This window comes from Neospora caninum, chromosome IX (assembly GCF_000208865.1).
Source record: "Neospora caninum Liverpool complete genome, chromosome IX".
NCBI lineage: Eukaryota > Apicomplexa > Conoidasida > Eucoccidiorida > Sarcocystidae > Neospora > Neospora caninum.
The window spans coordinates 2,664,988-2,680,271 of record NC_018390.1 but is presented as its reverse complement, the minus strand read 5'-3'; the positions used below and the strand labels follow the sequence as shown (position 1 = coordinate 2,680,271).

General features: G+C 52.6%; 2 protein-coding genes across 2 annotated transcripts; both read right to left on the bottom strand.

The window, feature by feature from the left end:
- Nucleotides 1-3,961: 3,961 nt before the first annotated feature.
- On the bottom strand, nucleotides 3,962-8,666 carry NCLIV_041680 (putative Casein kinase one (CK1) TgCK1b; the record flags this gene model as incomplete). Its single annotated transcript, XM_003881077.1, has 10 exons — nucleotides 3,962-4,046; nucleotides 4,457-4,544; nucleotides 4,871-4,949; nucleotides 5,055-5,114; nucleotides 5,433-5,545; nucleotides 6,011-6,124; nucleotides 6,441-6,633; nucleotides 6,912-7,007; nucleotides 7,431-7,690; nucleotides 8,525-8,666. 10 exons carry the CDS (start codon nucleotides 8,664-8,666, stop codon nucleotides 3,962-3,964), a joined length of 1,230 nt encoding a protein of 409 aa, XP_003881126.1.
- Nucleotides 8,667-12,982: 4,316 nt separating this feature from the next.
- NCLIV_041670 (hypothetical protein) lies at nucleotides 12,983-14,708 on the bottom strand (the record flags this gene model as incomplete). The annotated part of the gene is made up of 4 exons (XM_003881076.1): nucleotides 12,983-13,105; nucleotides 13,451-13,610; nucleotides 14,042-14,156; nucleotides 14,648-14,708. 4 exons carry the CDS (start codon nucleotides 14,706-14,708, stop codon nucleotides 12,983-12,985), a joined length of 459 nt encoding a protein of 152 aa, XP_003881125.1.
- Nucleotides 14,709-15,284: the final 576 nt, after the last annotated feature.

Below are 15,284 nucleotides of genomic sequence, written 5' to 3'. Positions count from 1 at the left end.
AAAAGAGAGAAAATAGCACAGAGAGAGACGGGAAGAGGAGCGGTGGTTGCCCCACCGGAGAAGTCGCGTTGTGTGAGGTGTACATACACTCGGTTTGTCGAGGAAAGTGTCTAGGAAGCGCGTTGGAAAGAGGGGAAAAAGGAGAAAACGGAGGGAGACGGCGGCCGATGAATTCTGTGGCGCACGCGCCGACGCGTCTGTGACGAGAGAACAGAGGGTTTTTTCCAGGTTCCCCCGCCGCTGTTCCCCTTTTGCGCGATTTGTCGCGTGTTTTCCTCGCGTTTTTGACCTGGGCAGAAGACCCCAAACTGCAAACGCGAGAGACACGCGAGAGGCAGAAATGCGCGTGGTTCCGCAGACAGAAAGAGAAAAAAGCCGCCACCGGCGCTCTCAAGATGTGTTTCGGGAAACAGCGCGGCGCGCTTCTTCCAGGCTGAACAAAACGCGAAACCAGCAGGCACATCCCCCGGCGAGATCCAAATGCCTACTTTCGCGGATTTGCACATCTATCCATTTACGCATTGGAAATCCGGAAACGCCGCGAAATACCACAGTGCATCTACGGTTGCAGACGTCTGAACGCCCACGTCCATATGCATATGTGCAGATACACCCCGACAGGAACGTCGACGCCGCACGGGAGAGCCTGGATTTCTGAGGGAACGCAGGTGCTGAAAGGCGTTCGCGTGGAAATGCAGCCGGAAAGAACGCAGCAACGCAGTCGCGAAAGCACGTCGAGAGAGCAGAGAGGAAACGGCGGGTTTTTGGCCGAAGGTTTTGCGCCGCGTTTGCAGCACACCGCCGGCGCACAGAGAGGCGCCAGCGCGACTCCCAGTGCTGGCCTGTTCCATCGCAAAAAAGCGAGAAAAGTGCCAGAGTGCTGCACAAGACGGAGACTTCAGGTCACGGGAGAAGACTCCCCGGACCTCTCTCGTCCCAGCGCACGTTGCCGAGAGAAAAAATCGCCACGAAACGCGCGAGAAATGAGGGAAAAGTGCACGAGGGACACAAAAAGACAGAGCAACACACTGAAACACAGATAGATAGACCGAGAGGCAGCGTGACAGGGAGAGGAGAGGGGTGTAGACAAAGCGAGGGCCCGGAAGGCGAGAAATGAGACACATGAAGAACGAAGTGTCTCGACCCCTAAAATCGAAACACATCTCGCGCAACCTGACGCGAGGGAAGCACGGAATCCTGGAAGAGCAAAATACAGACGTCTTTCATTTCCCCTCAAGCCCTTACCACGCCCGCGAGATTCAGCCTGTCTCCCCCGACACTTTCGACGCCTTCCCTGTCTCTGAGCAAGCAAAACCACAGTCTCCAACACGAGTTCAGCGCTCCACAGGCATCTCCGTGAAGATGCTAGACAATTCAAATCATATAAATTAATATTTTTATATGTTGTGTGTGTGTAGCTTCTATGTCACGTGTGTCGCCACAAACAAGCACGCCGCGTGATCCTAGGTGTGCAGATATCCTCTCGATGTATAGTCATAATTTGTACTGTTTTCCATCACACGTGTGTGTGTAGGTAACGCATTGGTAGATATATCAAGGATATGTCTTTATATACACACGAACATACGCGTCGACATTCCGTGTAGATGTGTGAAGATGGTGAGGTACGTGGAAATATCCTATATAGTACATGTTGATATCATGCATTTGTGTCCAGATTTCTTGTATATATTTGGTTCCCGACGTGTCCAGGAAAGCAGTGCAGTCAGAGATATCTTGCTCAAGATCAAAAAGCTCGGCGCGTGCGTGGGGCGCACTGAGAGTGAAAAATTTTGCAGATAAGAAAAGATAGTGCTCGGTCCATCTCGGAAGACGAAGCGAATCGAAGAAGACAGAGTCCTGTCAGCCTCCTCGCTCTGTCGCCGTAGAGAGAGGAGAAGAGGAAACCGCATCTTCCGTGTCTATATAGCATGTACGGATACGCAGTTGAGATGACACATGCGTACAAATGTGTCACGTTACGGGAATTTCAAACTTGTTAGGTTTTTGTGCTCTTTCCGCGAGAGAACTCGTGTGTGTGTGCAAGCCCCAACACACAGGGAGGGTATATCCAGCGACAAGTTCGCTTTGCCAGGAAAAAGCGCGTTTCTGTTCGGAGAACGCGAGGCTTCGCGTGCAGCTCTCCGCCGTGCTGCCACGACGGAAGGGCATGTTCAATGTCGAGCGAGTGTGTCTAAGACATTGCCGATGCATGCAAACGCATATCAAGAATAAACGATTCCACTTGCTAACGTTGAAGCTCCAAACACCTCGGCAGTCAGGATTCGCCCGCATGCCTTCCCAGAAAACCATAGGAAAAGCATCCATTTCTTCAGGTAATCACAAAAATACATATCCATATATATATATATATATATTATAGATAGATATACATGCACAGAGATGCATATCGACATTTGTACGATGCAGACGTGCACACATGCGTGTAACGCGCCCACGCGGAGATGGACGCGAGTGTCCAAAACTCGATTCTCGCAACTGTTTCACCTCTTGATTTCTGTATATAGAGGCATACACCCACCACTCCGAGAGCTCAGGACAGGTCTACACGGGGAACTTGCATTAACGCGTCGAGAGAATCGAGTCTAAACCCAGGCGACACGAATGCCAATGCCGAGATCCCAGGTTTAGAAACCGAAACGCACGTGCATGCGAGAGAGGAGGAAAACAGGTTCGGTTCCCGTCCACGGACGGTCGACGCGTTTACGCGCCTCTCGAAAAAAAGAACCTTGCCGCATGCGAAGGGCTGCTCACCAGGAGACAGTCGCGCAAGAGAGAACAGCTAGGGAAGGTCGAAGAAAGACCCGCGGAGCACAGCCTCTCTTTCGCCGCGTAAAAACTGCTTCGGGGGATGCGAGAAAGAAGAGAGACGAGAAAGAAAAGCACAGAAGAAAAAGACGAGGAGGTGCGAAAGCTGGGAAAGCGGAGACGAGGAAGCGAGGAAAGAACGACAAGTGGAAAGGAGACGAAAACGGCCCGTCTACCCCTTCGTTGGCGATCGCCGACACAGCTGCAAAGAACAACAGAATCACGCGCACAAAGGACGCATGGCAAGGCCGGCACACGCAGAGATAAGACCAGGAGGACCAGGAAGGTGAAGTAGGAGAAAAGGACGAAAGGAATACGAGAAACGAGCGCACTTATGGTAGGACGTGAACGAACGGCAGAGGACGGTCTTCTCCACAGCTGGGCCACGAAGGACGAGAAGAACACGGCGACGACCCGAACATGTCTCTCGAGAGGAAACGACACCGGACACAAGTTTGCGTCTGCGCCGCAACATACAATGCACTCGAGTGCCCTCGTCACATTCTCCGTCGCTTTCGGTTCAGAGTTTTCCAAAGGTTTGCTTTTTTTTTCGCTAGCCCTGAAAGCCCTCACCAGAGGAAGACACGAGAAACGCCCGCCAGCCCACCGACCGTCCTTCCTGCAGAAAAACACGCAGCTCCATTGGGGAAGACAAACTGTGGGTCCACGAAGTCCCCACTGTAAGGCAAACACCGTTTCTAACTCCCTCACCCCCAGCCAACGAGCGGTTTCTGCACTTTTGTCTCTCCTGCGCATCCAGGTTCCGATCTCACACATTCTCCATCTAACCCTATCCATAACACACATACACACATATGTATGTACATTCACAAGCAAACATATATGTATACATATATATATATATATATATATACATATATATATATATATGCCGGCCTGAAAACGTCGCCTGGAAATGTGGAGAGTTTTCAAGACAATACAGCTGTTTGGAGAGAGCGAAGCGGAGAAAAAACAGGAAACATTCACCGGCGACCGCTGCGGAGACGCGGAGTGTTTCTGCGGAGGTGGACACACGTGTTCGCCATGTTGCCTTTCACACGCATTCACGGAGTCATAAATTTCCAAGCAGAACATCCAGCGATGCGTGTTTCTGGTTTCCTTAAGACTAGCCTTACGTCTCCTCTTTCCGTGTTGACGTTTCACGCGACGCCCGGTCTCCCTGGTCTACCAGACTGGTGCGTTCCTGAACCATGAGTCTGAAAAGGACCGCAAACACTCGAAACCCGTCTCGTGAGAAAAAGGAACGGACATCCGTCTCCCGCTGTCTTTCGAGGGTTCGCCCTCCACCAAGACACCCTCGACTTCACTGCCCAAAGCCCAGAGTGAAGTGCATGTGCACACGCTTTTTTTCACGCTGCAAGCGACAGATCCGCAGTGCGATCTCTATGTGCATATGGGATGCACCACAAGATATAAAAGGCATGTTGACAGGGGCGTCTCTTTGTGCATCCATTTGCACCAGCTACGTGACTCCTGATGTGCATCCCGGCGTGTCGGCGGAGTCTGTGCAGGCATGCGCTCGCGAGTTTTTGTTGGCGGGCGCGGACGTCTCGCGAGCACACTCGGCGCTTCTGCTTCTCTACGAAAAAGACTTTCAAAGACTCACGACAGGCCTCCAGGGTTCGTCGCCATCGACGGATTGCCCACGTTCCCGTTGCTGAAGTGGTGAGGTCGATCGCGTTCGCCACTTCGCGCTAAAAGCGAGTAAAAGAGAACGAAAGACCCGTCGTGGAAAAGGGCTGGGCAGAGACGGCTCGGGACTGAACGGGACCGAACCCGCCCCCCCCCCCCCGCCGAGGCACGGGAAAAGCAAGCGAGCAGACGAGAGAAGAAAGGCGAGAAGAAAGAGAAGAATGGAGCGGGAAGAAGACTCAGAGCGGAGAGGGAGAAGCCAGCAAAGGAGAGACAACGCGACTTGACGAGGGAGTGCAGAGAAAAATGAAGAGGGAAGGCAGGCAAGCGGATGGGACACGACCGGCAAGAAAAAGGGAAGAGGCTCATCGACGCCCGTTGTGCTCACCTCCAACAGGTCGATCGGCGTCACGTTTCGTCCGCGTTCGGGTGTCTTGACTGCACATGGCGTGCTGCGTTCGACTGCTCTGGGAAAAATACCAAGAAGCAAAGTTGCGAAAATTGAAGACAGGTAAAGCCGACCGTCTCAGAAAAAGAGGAGCTGAGAAAACATTAACTCTCCCACATCTTACCGGCGGGCCGAGATTGCGAGACGAAAGCTTCACCGTCCAGTCGAATTCACGGTCACTCTCCTGAACACAAAAACACGAGATTTCGTATCTGCGAAGCTCGAGTGCACACACTCCCTTTCGTCTGCGTATTTACGCGTCCCTGGTACGATAGAAGCGCCGCCTACGCCATTGATACACGAACCTCAAACACCACAAAAGTGCATGCTTATATATATATATATATATATACATATGGCTGCGCCTATATATGGATATATGCGTGCATACGTATGCACAACTATCTCTATATGTAAATCTAAATGCATATATATATATATATATATATATATCTGAATATACATTTGTCTGTGTGTCGATGCGCCTGTGTGCAGGCCTTACGTCGTAGCCTTCCTTAATGTAGAGATCTCGGAAGAGACGCTTCAGGTAGGCGTAGTCGGGGCGGTCCTCGAATCGGAGGGAACGGCAGTAGTGCAAGTAAGTGGCGAATTCACCTTGGAAAAAGAGATAGAAACGAAAATCGCGGGACGCGTCGAATGTATGGAGACGGTGAGACCATGACGCAAGGCCGTCCCTCGACCGTCGCTTTCCAACAAACGCGAACTCTCTCGGTGAATCTCTTTTGCGTCGCATGTGAGAACCGTGTGTTGTCAGCTGGTACAAACGCCTTGTGTCTCTGTCCCTTCTACCCCCCCTCTCTCTCTCCGTTCCCGCCCTCTGTGTCTTCCTCTCCCTCTTCTCTTTCCGCTCTCCCCGTCGCTCTCTCTTCTATGCTCATTCGGCACGGCCCCAGCGCAAATCCACAGGAGTCGGAAAAAACAGCGACGCGTTGACTTGTCTCGTCCTTCCGTCAATCTCTCTCTCTCTCTTTCGGCTGTTCCCTTTCGCTTCGGGGAGCGACGCGCGGCCGCTGGAGCTGAGCAGCGTTTTCCTTCGCTGCACGAGCGGCTCCAACGTACTTGGGTATCCCTTGCACAGCACCTCGACGGGCGTTGACATCTTCTTCTCCATGATTTTGTGGTATTTCTCCTGTTTCGTGTTCGCCTTGATTCCCTGCCACGGCAGCGTTCCGCCTGTCACACCGCAAAAAAGCAGAAGCTTCTCTTAAGTCTCTCTTTCGGATTCCTCGCCTCCTCGTTACCAGCACAACAACACACGACTTGACGCTGCAGACCGTCGCGTTGTCCCCTTCTGAGAAAAACGAACCAAACTTTGCGGAAAAACCTTCTCGCGTGTGTGCCCGGCGTGAGACACCCCAGCCAGCTCAAGAGAAGATCGAATCAGTTCGTTTTCTCCTTTCTGTGGCGTGCGTTTTTGGGCGCGCGGCGGCGCATGCAGTTCCCTTTCTCGTCAAAAGACGCCGCCCTGGACGCATGCGCGGACTCTCACCTCGACAAAAGTACATGAGCACGTAGCCGACGGCCTCCAAATCATCGCGGCGACTCTGCTCGGAGCCGAGATGTGCGCTGATGGACGCATACCGCGCCGTGCCCGTGAGGTTTTTGTTTTCTCTGTACGGGATGTGCTGGTGCGTCTTTGGGTCTCGGAACTTCTTCGCCAGCCCGAAGTCGATGACGTAGATCTGCAAAAAAGCAGGCACCCAGACGCAAACGCGTCGCTGTCTGTTTTAAGCTTTCATCTGACGGGGCGTGCCGCGACTGGCCGCCAAGAGCGACGGGGGTTCTAAAACGTTGAAGAACCGCGCATTCTGACAACGCAGTAGACAGGCATTGACAGGGCAGCCCCAAATCCACGAACGCCCACGCCACGCAGACCAGACACGAGAGACAGCGCGAAAACAAAAGAGACAGAGAAAGAGAAGGAAGCGAGAAATGGGAGAAAACGAACGGAAAAGCATACCGTGTTTTGGTGGCCAGCATTGCCGAGAAGGAAGTTGTCGGGTTTTATGTCTCTGTGAATGAAGTTTTTAGAGTGAATGTACTCGACGCGCTGCAGCTGCAGAGAGAAGACTCACAGGGAAAAAGACGCTTTTGGAAGAACGGCAACCACGAGGAACGTGCGAGATCGACAAACAAGAGAAAGAACCGAAGTCGCCACCCGATGCGGGAATAACGGTGACGACGGACACGAAACGGACGAAGGCACAAACAAGTCCTCCGCATCGCAGACGCAAGATGAAGACTCGACAGAGATAGAGAAAAAGCGAGAGATACAGAGACGAGAGAGAGGTACACACAGAGTGAGGTAGACAAAGAGAGAAGGAGAAAGATAAAGAGATAGAGATTGAATGAGAGGGAGATACACACAGAGTGAGATAGACAAAGGGAGAAGGAGAGAGATAAAGAGATAGAGAGTGAATGAGAGAGAGAGAGACAAAGAGACAGAGATACAGAAAATGGCTGGTTGGGCAGCACTTACAAATTGATCTGCAAGAAGGAGAATGGTTTTGAGAGAGAACGTTCGATTGCACAAGTTGAAGACGTCCTCTAGGGAGGGCCCCAGCAGCTCCATCACCATGATGTTGTGATCGCCCTCTGTCTCGCAGCAGAAGACCTGAGCAATGCCGGCGCCTCCCTGCAAATGTTTCAGAAGCTTGTACTCGTACAGCAACTGCGGATGCTTCGCTTTTGTGCTCTCGACCTTCAACGCAACCTCCTGGCCGGTTTGCAAGTTCACGCCTGAAAAAAAAGAGGCGGAGACAGAGAAGATGGAGACAGAGCGAGCGACGAGAGATGTGACGCAGCGAGTCAGGGAGAGTCGGAAGAGAGAAAGCAAGGAGCGGAGAGGACTCCGAGCAGAAGAATGGAGAGGACAAGGCGCGCCGACGGCGGAGACAATCAACACCCCCAAAACCGGACGAAAACGCGTCTTCAGAAAGCAGAGAAGACACGGAAATGCCCATCTACGTCCGTCCTGCTGAATCCTCCAACGCACATGTATCTATAAATATATATATATATATATATATATATATATCAAGCGGGGCAGACGTACAAAGGCAGAAACAGACGAATACGGAGACCGCGACATGGACGCAAGAGAAGCGACGACGGCAAATTCCCCAGAGACAGAGAGACGCGATTCCCGGCGAAACCCGCCCCCGCTCTCCCTGTGGATTCACCGGAAACAGGCCGACAGGCGAACACGAGAAGAGAGGAGAGAGAGGGAATGGACGTGAGAACGACAGAAACAACGAGGCGCATGTAACTGTGCAGGCAGTGGGAGGAGCATATTTGGCTGTTCAGGCGCGCCGACTGACCAACGACATCGCCGTTTCCAGACTGAGAGAGGGTCGGGCAAATCTCGATGCTGTTCGCTCTCTGCCGGAAGACGGCGCATTCCAACACGAGAGAAACACGCCTCCAAAAAGAGGTGAATAAGAGAGCGTGAGCCTCTGCAAGGCGTCCATACGCCCAGACGAAAGGATGGACGAGACACCACGCATGCAGAGGGCGGTGCCGGGAAAAAGTGTGGAAAGACAGGCCGTTCCAAGAACTCCAGGGAAACCTCACCTTTGTAGATATCCCCGAAGGAGCCGGAACCGATTTTCCGTCCAATTTTCCACACGCCGGCGATTTTCAAATCCTTAAGTTGGGTGGCGGAGGATGACGCGCCGACCCCCGTGTGATTTCGACTGTCCTGGTGATGCGCCATTGTGTTCTCTCTTCTCTCGCGAAGGCCCTCGTCTCCGAGAGGCCTGCCTCGTCCGCACCACCTTCCCGTCTCTCTCTGCGCCGCAGGTGCTGCGCGAGCGTGTATCCGATGTATGGTTCTTTCGTCTCTATCGCGAATTTCCCGTTTTTAGTCTCAAGAAGTTTTATCTCGGGATGGCGACTGCTGGCTTCGCCCCCAAGATTGACGCGGTGCCTCGGCGATTCCAGACCCGGATGTTCTCTCCCTTTCTTCTTCCCTCGAGACTGTGTCAAAAAGGAAAGATCCCCGCACAAAGAAAACAGGAAGGCCAAAGAGGGGGAAGACCAGGAAGGGACAGACGAGCGAGTAGAGGGGAAAGGCAGACGAGGCAGGGGGGAAATACGGCTCAGAACAAGATGGAGAAGAAGCAGGCTATCTTCTGTGGGGATACAGCAGAAGGACCGAGTGGAAAATGCTCTCGAAGGACAGAGAAGATTCTCGAAAAGTCGGAAAGACGGAAGAAAAGAGGACAGAAAAGAAGGGGCATTGGATTGTAGGGACCCGGTGCACGCAGGGGTTCAAGATGAACACGTACACGGCTTGGACATGTATCTTCAGTCGGCGGACACCAAGACGAGCAAGCGAAAAACTGAGGACGAAGACAAGGGTGCGTGGAGATACCTGGAAGGGAGAGGATTCCACAGCTGGGGCATGTGCAGCCAAGCACTGGACAAAGACAACTTTCGCAGAAAAAGGTACTCGGGCACAAGGCGAGCACGCACCCCCCGAGGCGGACGGCACACCACGATGTTGTTCGCGTGGGACGTGGAGGATACCCGACAAAAACGAAGCACGTGAACGCGGAGGAGACAAAAAAGTCGGTGGGCAAACAGCTCCAGAGAAAAAACTACAGGACAACACGAGAACTAAAGTACAAAGAACGCTATTCCACCGGATATTTCCTATGTATCCGGCAAGATGCGCTCTCTGGATAGCATAGCAGCAGCGATGACGTGATGCGGAAGTACACTTTGTTCCCAGCTTCGGCAAAAAAAGCCAGGTTTTCCGATCGGAAACGGCTGCAGACGCCCTGGCTGGCGACGTGCCTGTGGTGTACATACACCGGTAGTCAGACAAGAAGGACGGAGACGCGTGCTAATGGCCATGGGTGAAAAGGGGAGAGAGCGAAAATGACGCATCGACGGAGATGAGAAAGTGCAGCCACACACATAAGTTATCACTTTCCCACCATAGCTTTCGTTCCCAGAGAGAAGGCAGTGCCTTTGACGATTGAACGCTCACACAAAGCGAAGGGAGATGTGAAGGGAAACGTACGAAAGGTGAAAACGGCAGAAACAGAAAAGGATGCGGCAGACGCGCTGCGGTCGCATCCCCGAAGGAGACCTGTCAGTTGTCTTCTGCGTCGTAACTCCCGAACGCCGACGACCCGAAAAGGGGGGATGAAAACCGCGGGGATGAGTACCACCGAAGAGAGGAACAGAAAAAAGGCAACAGAAGATAGGAGAGACACGAAGAATCGAACAAAACGGCAGGTTACCGAGTCTCCTGTTTGACGGGAAAGAAGACTGGAGCTGTAGATACATGTCAGACCTCTTTTCTATTCTTCCCTGAAACCGTTTCTCAAGGCGCTTGAGGATCAGGGCTCAATGCGAGCAAAAGGGGTAAGAGAAGCGAAGAGTAGCGACCCCGAAGGAACGCAGAAAAAGAAGGAGGGTTTTAAGAGCGGGAAGAAGCAGAAGGGAGGCAGCGGCAAGCAACAGCAAAACGACTGCAGCACGCCGTTCTCCCGTCTGTCGACTTTGCGCCGTATCCGAAGAAATCCACAAAAAAGTTTATGAGACCACGAGAGTGCCTGCAGCCTTCCTTTCAGTCGCCTCTCTTCCAACCCAGGCACTCCAGTGTACATACACCCCAGTGCGCAATGTGAGGGCAGCAGAGCGGTCGGCACGGGAGCGGTGGAAAGTCGACATCTGCCTCGGCTCACGTGCTCTTCAAGCATCCAAGAGACTCGGTGAGCGGCTAGAAAGCCAGAGACCGTTCTCGAAATACAACGTACAAGAAGATGCAGAACTCTGCCCGGAACAGGAGAGAAAAACACCAGGGGCGGAACAGCCTGCAGAGAGCAGCGAAGCCAGCGACGATCGCTGAGTCGTACGCGTGAGGATCCTGAAGAAACTTGGGATGGAAATAACGGGAAAAAGAAAGCAAGGACGCGACAAGAAAATTCACCGGACCCACTGCCTGGCTGCAGAGCAGAACGCCCTTTTCCTCGGCATGGGAATCTCTTTTCTCCACCGGTCTTCTCATGCCCCGGCACAGCGCAGGAAAGCTGTGTCGCCGCGTACCACAAAGAAGACAAGACTGTCCCTCTGAATCGAAGATCAGAAAGCAAGGCCACACAGAGTCCAGTTGGGAGAGCGCACAAGCGGAAGGGTTGCAGGGAAAGCAGGGAAAGCACGGAACAGCATGCCTTGCAGCGGAGAAAGTGTGCGAGAACAGCTGTGCCGCTGTCGCGCTCGCCCGCAAAGATGTCGGCCGCTCTGCGGTGTTCGAGACGGCGCCCTCTGGCGGGAAGAAGAAACGGGGCAGCGCGGCGCGGTGGGCAAGAGATACCGGGAAACAGAAAAAAAGATCCCAGATAAAAGAGAAGTGATTCAGTAACTCTTCCTCAGTCACGACACGTTCATTCGCGTGTGACAGCCATGCAGCGGATCTCCCAGAGAACCCGAGCTGGGCACCGACAACCGCGTCTGTGTCGACTCAAGAATACGAGGTGTACCGCCGGTCCCAGCGGGTCAAACTTTCCTTGGCCTCCCTTCTGCAGCAAAGTCGTTCCTCTGTCAGGCGGACTTTCTCCATAAACGATTTTCGCGGGCACGCATAGCTGCAGGCATCCTTAACAACCCTAACCCTGCAAATGTACACGTCTGTGCGAGCAGTTGACCTAACCAATACCGCCCGTTAAATGGAGAAATGGATGTGTTTCAGTGTCACTTAGATTGCAGAGCAGGTTGCAGTTGTGTTGCTGCTGGGGGCCAAGACAGAAATACAATTCAGATGTTGCAGCGATATATATGCAGGTGCTTTTCTCTACGGGGTACAGAGACGTATCCGTGCCGCTCTTCTGGACTTGCCCGGGCTTCCTAGCCACAGAGTTGCCTGTCTGCTTTGCCACTTCGCCCACTCGCGAATTGCATTTCGTTTGGTCCGCGGAAATTAGCAGACGAAGCAGGAGGGTCCGATATATGTAGAAAACCGCAAGAAGAAAGACAGGACACTCAAAGCGAGAGGGTGATGCACAACCCTAAACCCAAATACCCGCCTGCCAGCTGAGTGGCGGGCTGCAAGCAGTAGCTACGTTCCGTTCGCATGGCAAAAAATAGCCACCAAAGGCAAGAAACTTCCGTCGCCTATTTCTATTAACTCGTCTCTTCCACTTCTTTACTCGAGCGCTTCTCGGGAGGGCACGCATATGCTGCAACTGTCGCCCTTGTCGCTCACTTACACGATTGCTTCACGTTTACCGCCCGAACGAATGCCGCGTACCCCTCCCGTTTTCTGTAACGGGGAAGCAAGATGCTTCAAGACGAGGCTAAACACGGTTTCACTCATTCCACTCAACCGCACTCTCCTCCAAGTGCCACTCGCAATTCCGAGTGTAATGGGATTGGATAACGGGCTTACCGCGCGCACTGGTTGTTGGGTAGCAAGCAACACGGTGAAGCTGTGAGGCTGCAGTGTGTCCCAGTGGATCGCGGGTAATCGTCTTCCCTAGTAAAGTTGGGTAGTTGTTTTCCAGCTCCGCAGAGGAGGGGTTCAGGGGGAGTCGCAGCACAGGGGGAGTATTCACTCCACGACTTCAGTTAGGGAGAAGCAGTTCGAAATCCTGCGCAGTGCTGGCTTCGCTCGTGCGCAAGGCCGCCTTACTGCAACGCGACCTGCCAAATATGGGCACGAAACACTTCGTTGATGGTGCTTTTATGGCTGTGGCTGAACAGTGCGAGTGTGGCGTGGTTGCTGCCGTTCATTCTGTATAAGCCCTGCAAGACAAAAGTCCGAACTCCTAAGAAGTCAAGAAAAAAACTGTCTTCGCCACTCCTCAACATATGAACTCAGTTTGGCATCGGAACCGCAACCCTGCCTTGAAACGGAAAATGGGCCCTGTTTTCAGAATGACAACCACAAATGGCGTGGCCTGCTGCCGAGAGCATCGAAAGTGGAGTTGCACGCTTGACGGATGTTCGTTCTGCAGAAAAAACGCAGCAAATCGGCGTCCTTGCCCTCTGAAACCAGGACCGTCTTTCATGAATGACAGTTTATTTCGCCTGTTGTTGGCCGCTTCCCTTTTGCGAATTATCTTCAATAGATTCCCGAAGAAGGTCCTCTGTCACTTGCTGAAAGATAGCGTCGTAGTCCCACGGCTCATCCTTCTCGATGACCTGAAATCGAACCGGGGGCACGCACTGACTTGAAGTGTGGTGCTGTTCCGTGGAACGAGAAAATGCGAAAACTACTCCGATTCAGAAACCTTCGCGTTGTTCTGTTCTGTCTCCCTCTCTTTGAGTCAACTGCACTTAGGGCTATGTTATCGAGCGTTCAAATTTATTCCATATGTGGAAACGACAGAAGACAAAGAACACAGGACACGTAGCACTAGCCACGTTTGTCGCCAGTCAGTAGTGTTTGAAATGCAGTAACAGACATCAAGACAGCTGTGACTGGGAAACACACAGAACACCAATGCTCGAGGAGCTCTTCCCGCAGTTTGCTACGTGTGATCGTACCGATGGATCTGCGCACAGGCCGACGAGAAGAGGAGCAAGATTAATCCCGAACTCGGGGTTGCAGTTCAAACGAGTGCGAAGGTCTTTTTCTTTCTCCTCAGTTGGCGCAGGCGTCGGGGTGCCCGAATCTTCCAGCGACGGAGTCTCAACTTGGCCTTCGCTGAAATCAGACGACACAGCATGGCCAGTTGCAGCGCATGGTACGCGTATACGTAATGGATAAGTATCTGCACTCATATGCATAGACATATCTGTATATAAACGTTTATTCGACACTGCAGTTTCTGCATCTGGGAGTTTCCGATTATATACGGGTACCCATCGTACATCTAGAGATCTTTGCACCATGTGGAGATGCAGCGACGCTGACAAAGATAACAGGATGCGATCTTTTAAGACAGAGTTATCCACGGGAAAACTCTGGATGCCACGCTGGTTTCACTTACACAGGCAGAAGGACGCGGTGGAGACAGAGAAGCTGTGCGCCGAAAACTACGGTCGGGATGCATCTGCAGTGGTATTGGCAGCAGCTCGTGTTGGTGCACAACAGACGCTTTCCTTGTTACACTACCTAATTATAATCGGTTTCACCTGTTCTGCCCGGATTCATCGACGTCACCTGCGTCGGGAATCTCAGGAATGCGATCAACTCGGCATTCGTCAGCCCAGTGCCCGCTCTGGACTCGCACGCCCGCTGCTTCACCACCTGTGTAGACCCAAGCTCCACAGATAAGTGAAGGCGTTTCTTCGCGAGCGTCTCCGCTCGATTTGCGACTGGGTGTCGGATGACGCTTTCGCTCGAAAGAATAAACCCCAAACGCGTCTTTTACGAGGCATGTACCTCGTAAACGGAGTAGTTCCAGTGGCGGTCTCTTGAGGGCTTCTCTTGATCTTTGGTTTCTACCGTGAAAAGTAAACACACATGTGACGGTAATTGCGGATCGTCGCTTTTCGGTTGTCCGTGGTGTGTCTACTGATATGTACCAGAAGCCGGAAAGATGCTTTCATACAGTAACCGACCCTGTAACTCTTCACGCGCGAAGACAGAGATGTGGCCGCCATCTCCAAACACGAAAACAAGCTGAAAGACAGCTCTGTCCAGTCTTCTTAGTGTGCTTTCCACGCTGTCCATAGTTGTGAAATCTGAGAAGAGAGCAGGGCTCTTTCCCAGAGGTGCCTTGTTCCGAATTTGCTTACGGAATCTTACATCCTCCACGACGTCATCAGTGTTTCTCGATGTCGCCTTGTGGTGCCACATTGGGTTTGTTTGCGAGCTCTGAGAAAAACTCACTGTAGTTCGTTTCGTGGCGGAAAAGCAATTTGCGTGATGTGTTCACGAGACAGCGGCAGACGTCGCCATCTATCGCCGAAACGCGCCAAACACACTGTAACGGGGGCTGTAACGCACTTCCCGGGTTCGGTCCGGCGTGTTCCACGGAGTAGGTTTCTCTGTGGTTGACGAACAGTACGTGCTCCACTCAAAGTTTAACGGCGTGGGCGTTCTGACAAACTGAAACAAAAGCCGCAGCAGGACGTAAAAACAACCCAGAACACAAATTTGTCGCCAATCACGCAATGGAGAAAAGCCGAAAGCGTCTTTGCGATACATGACCATCGTGTCTTTATGCTTCGAGTCCTGGTAGCTCTTCTCTGTGAGAGTGTGTGGCTTCGTCGCGTAGCGGTTAACGTGCACTCTTGTGTTTCCTTTCCACTGACTTCGCGCAGAAAACGCCCCACACGGACGTGTGAACTTTCTGGAAGGGAGGAACATGACGATTCTGGACCCCAGCTCGACGCACGGAGATAAAACGGCTACTGGAACTAAAAACGAGAA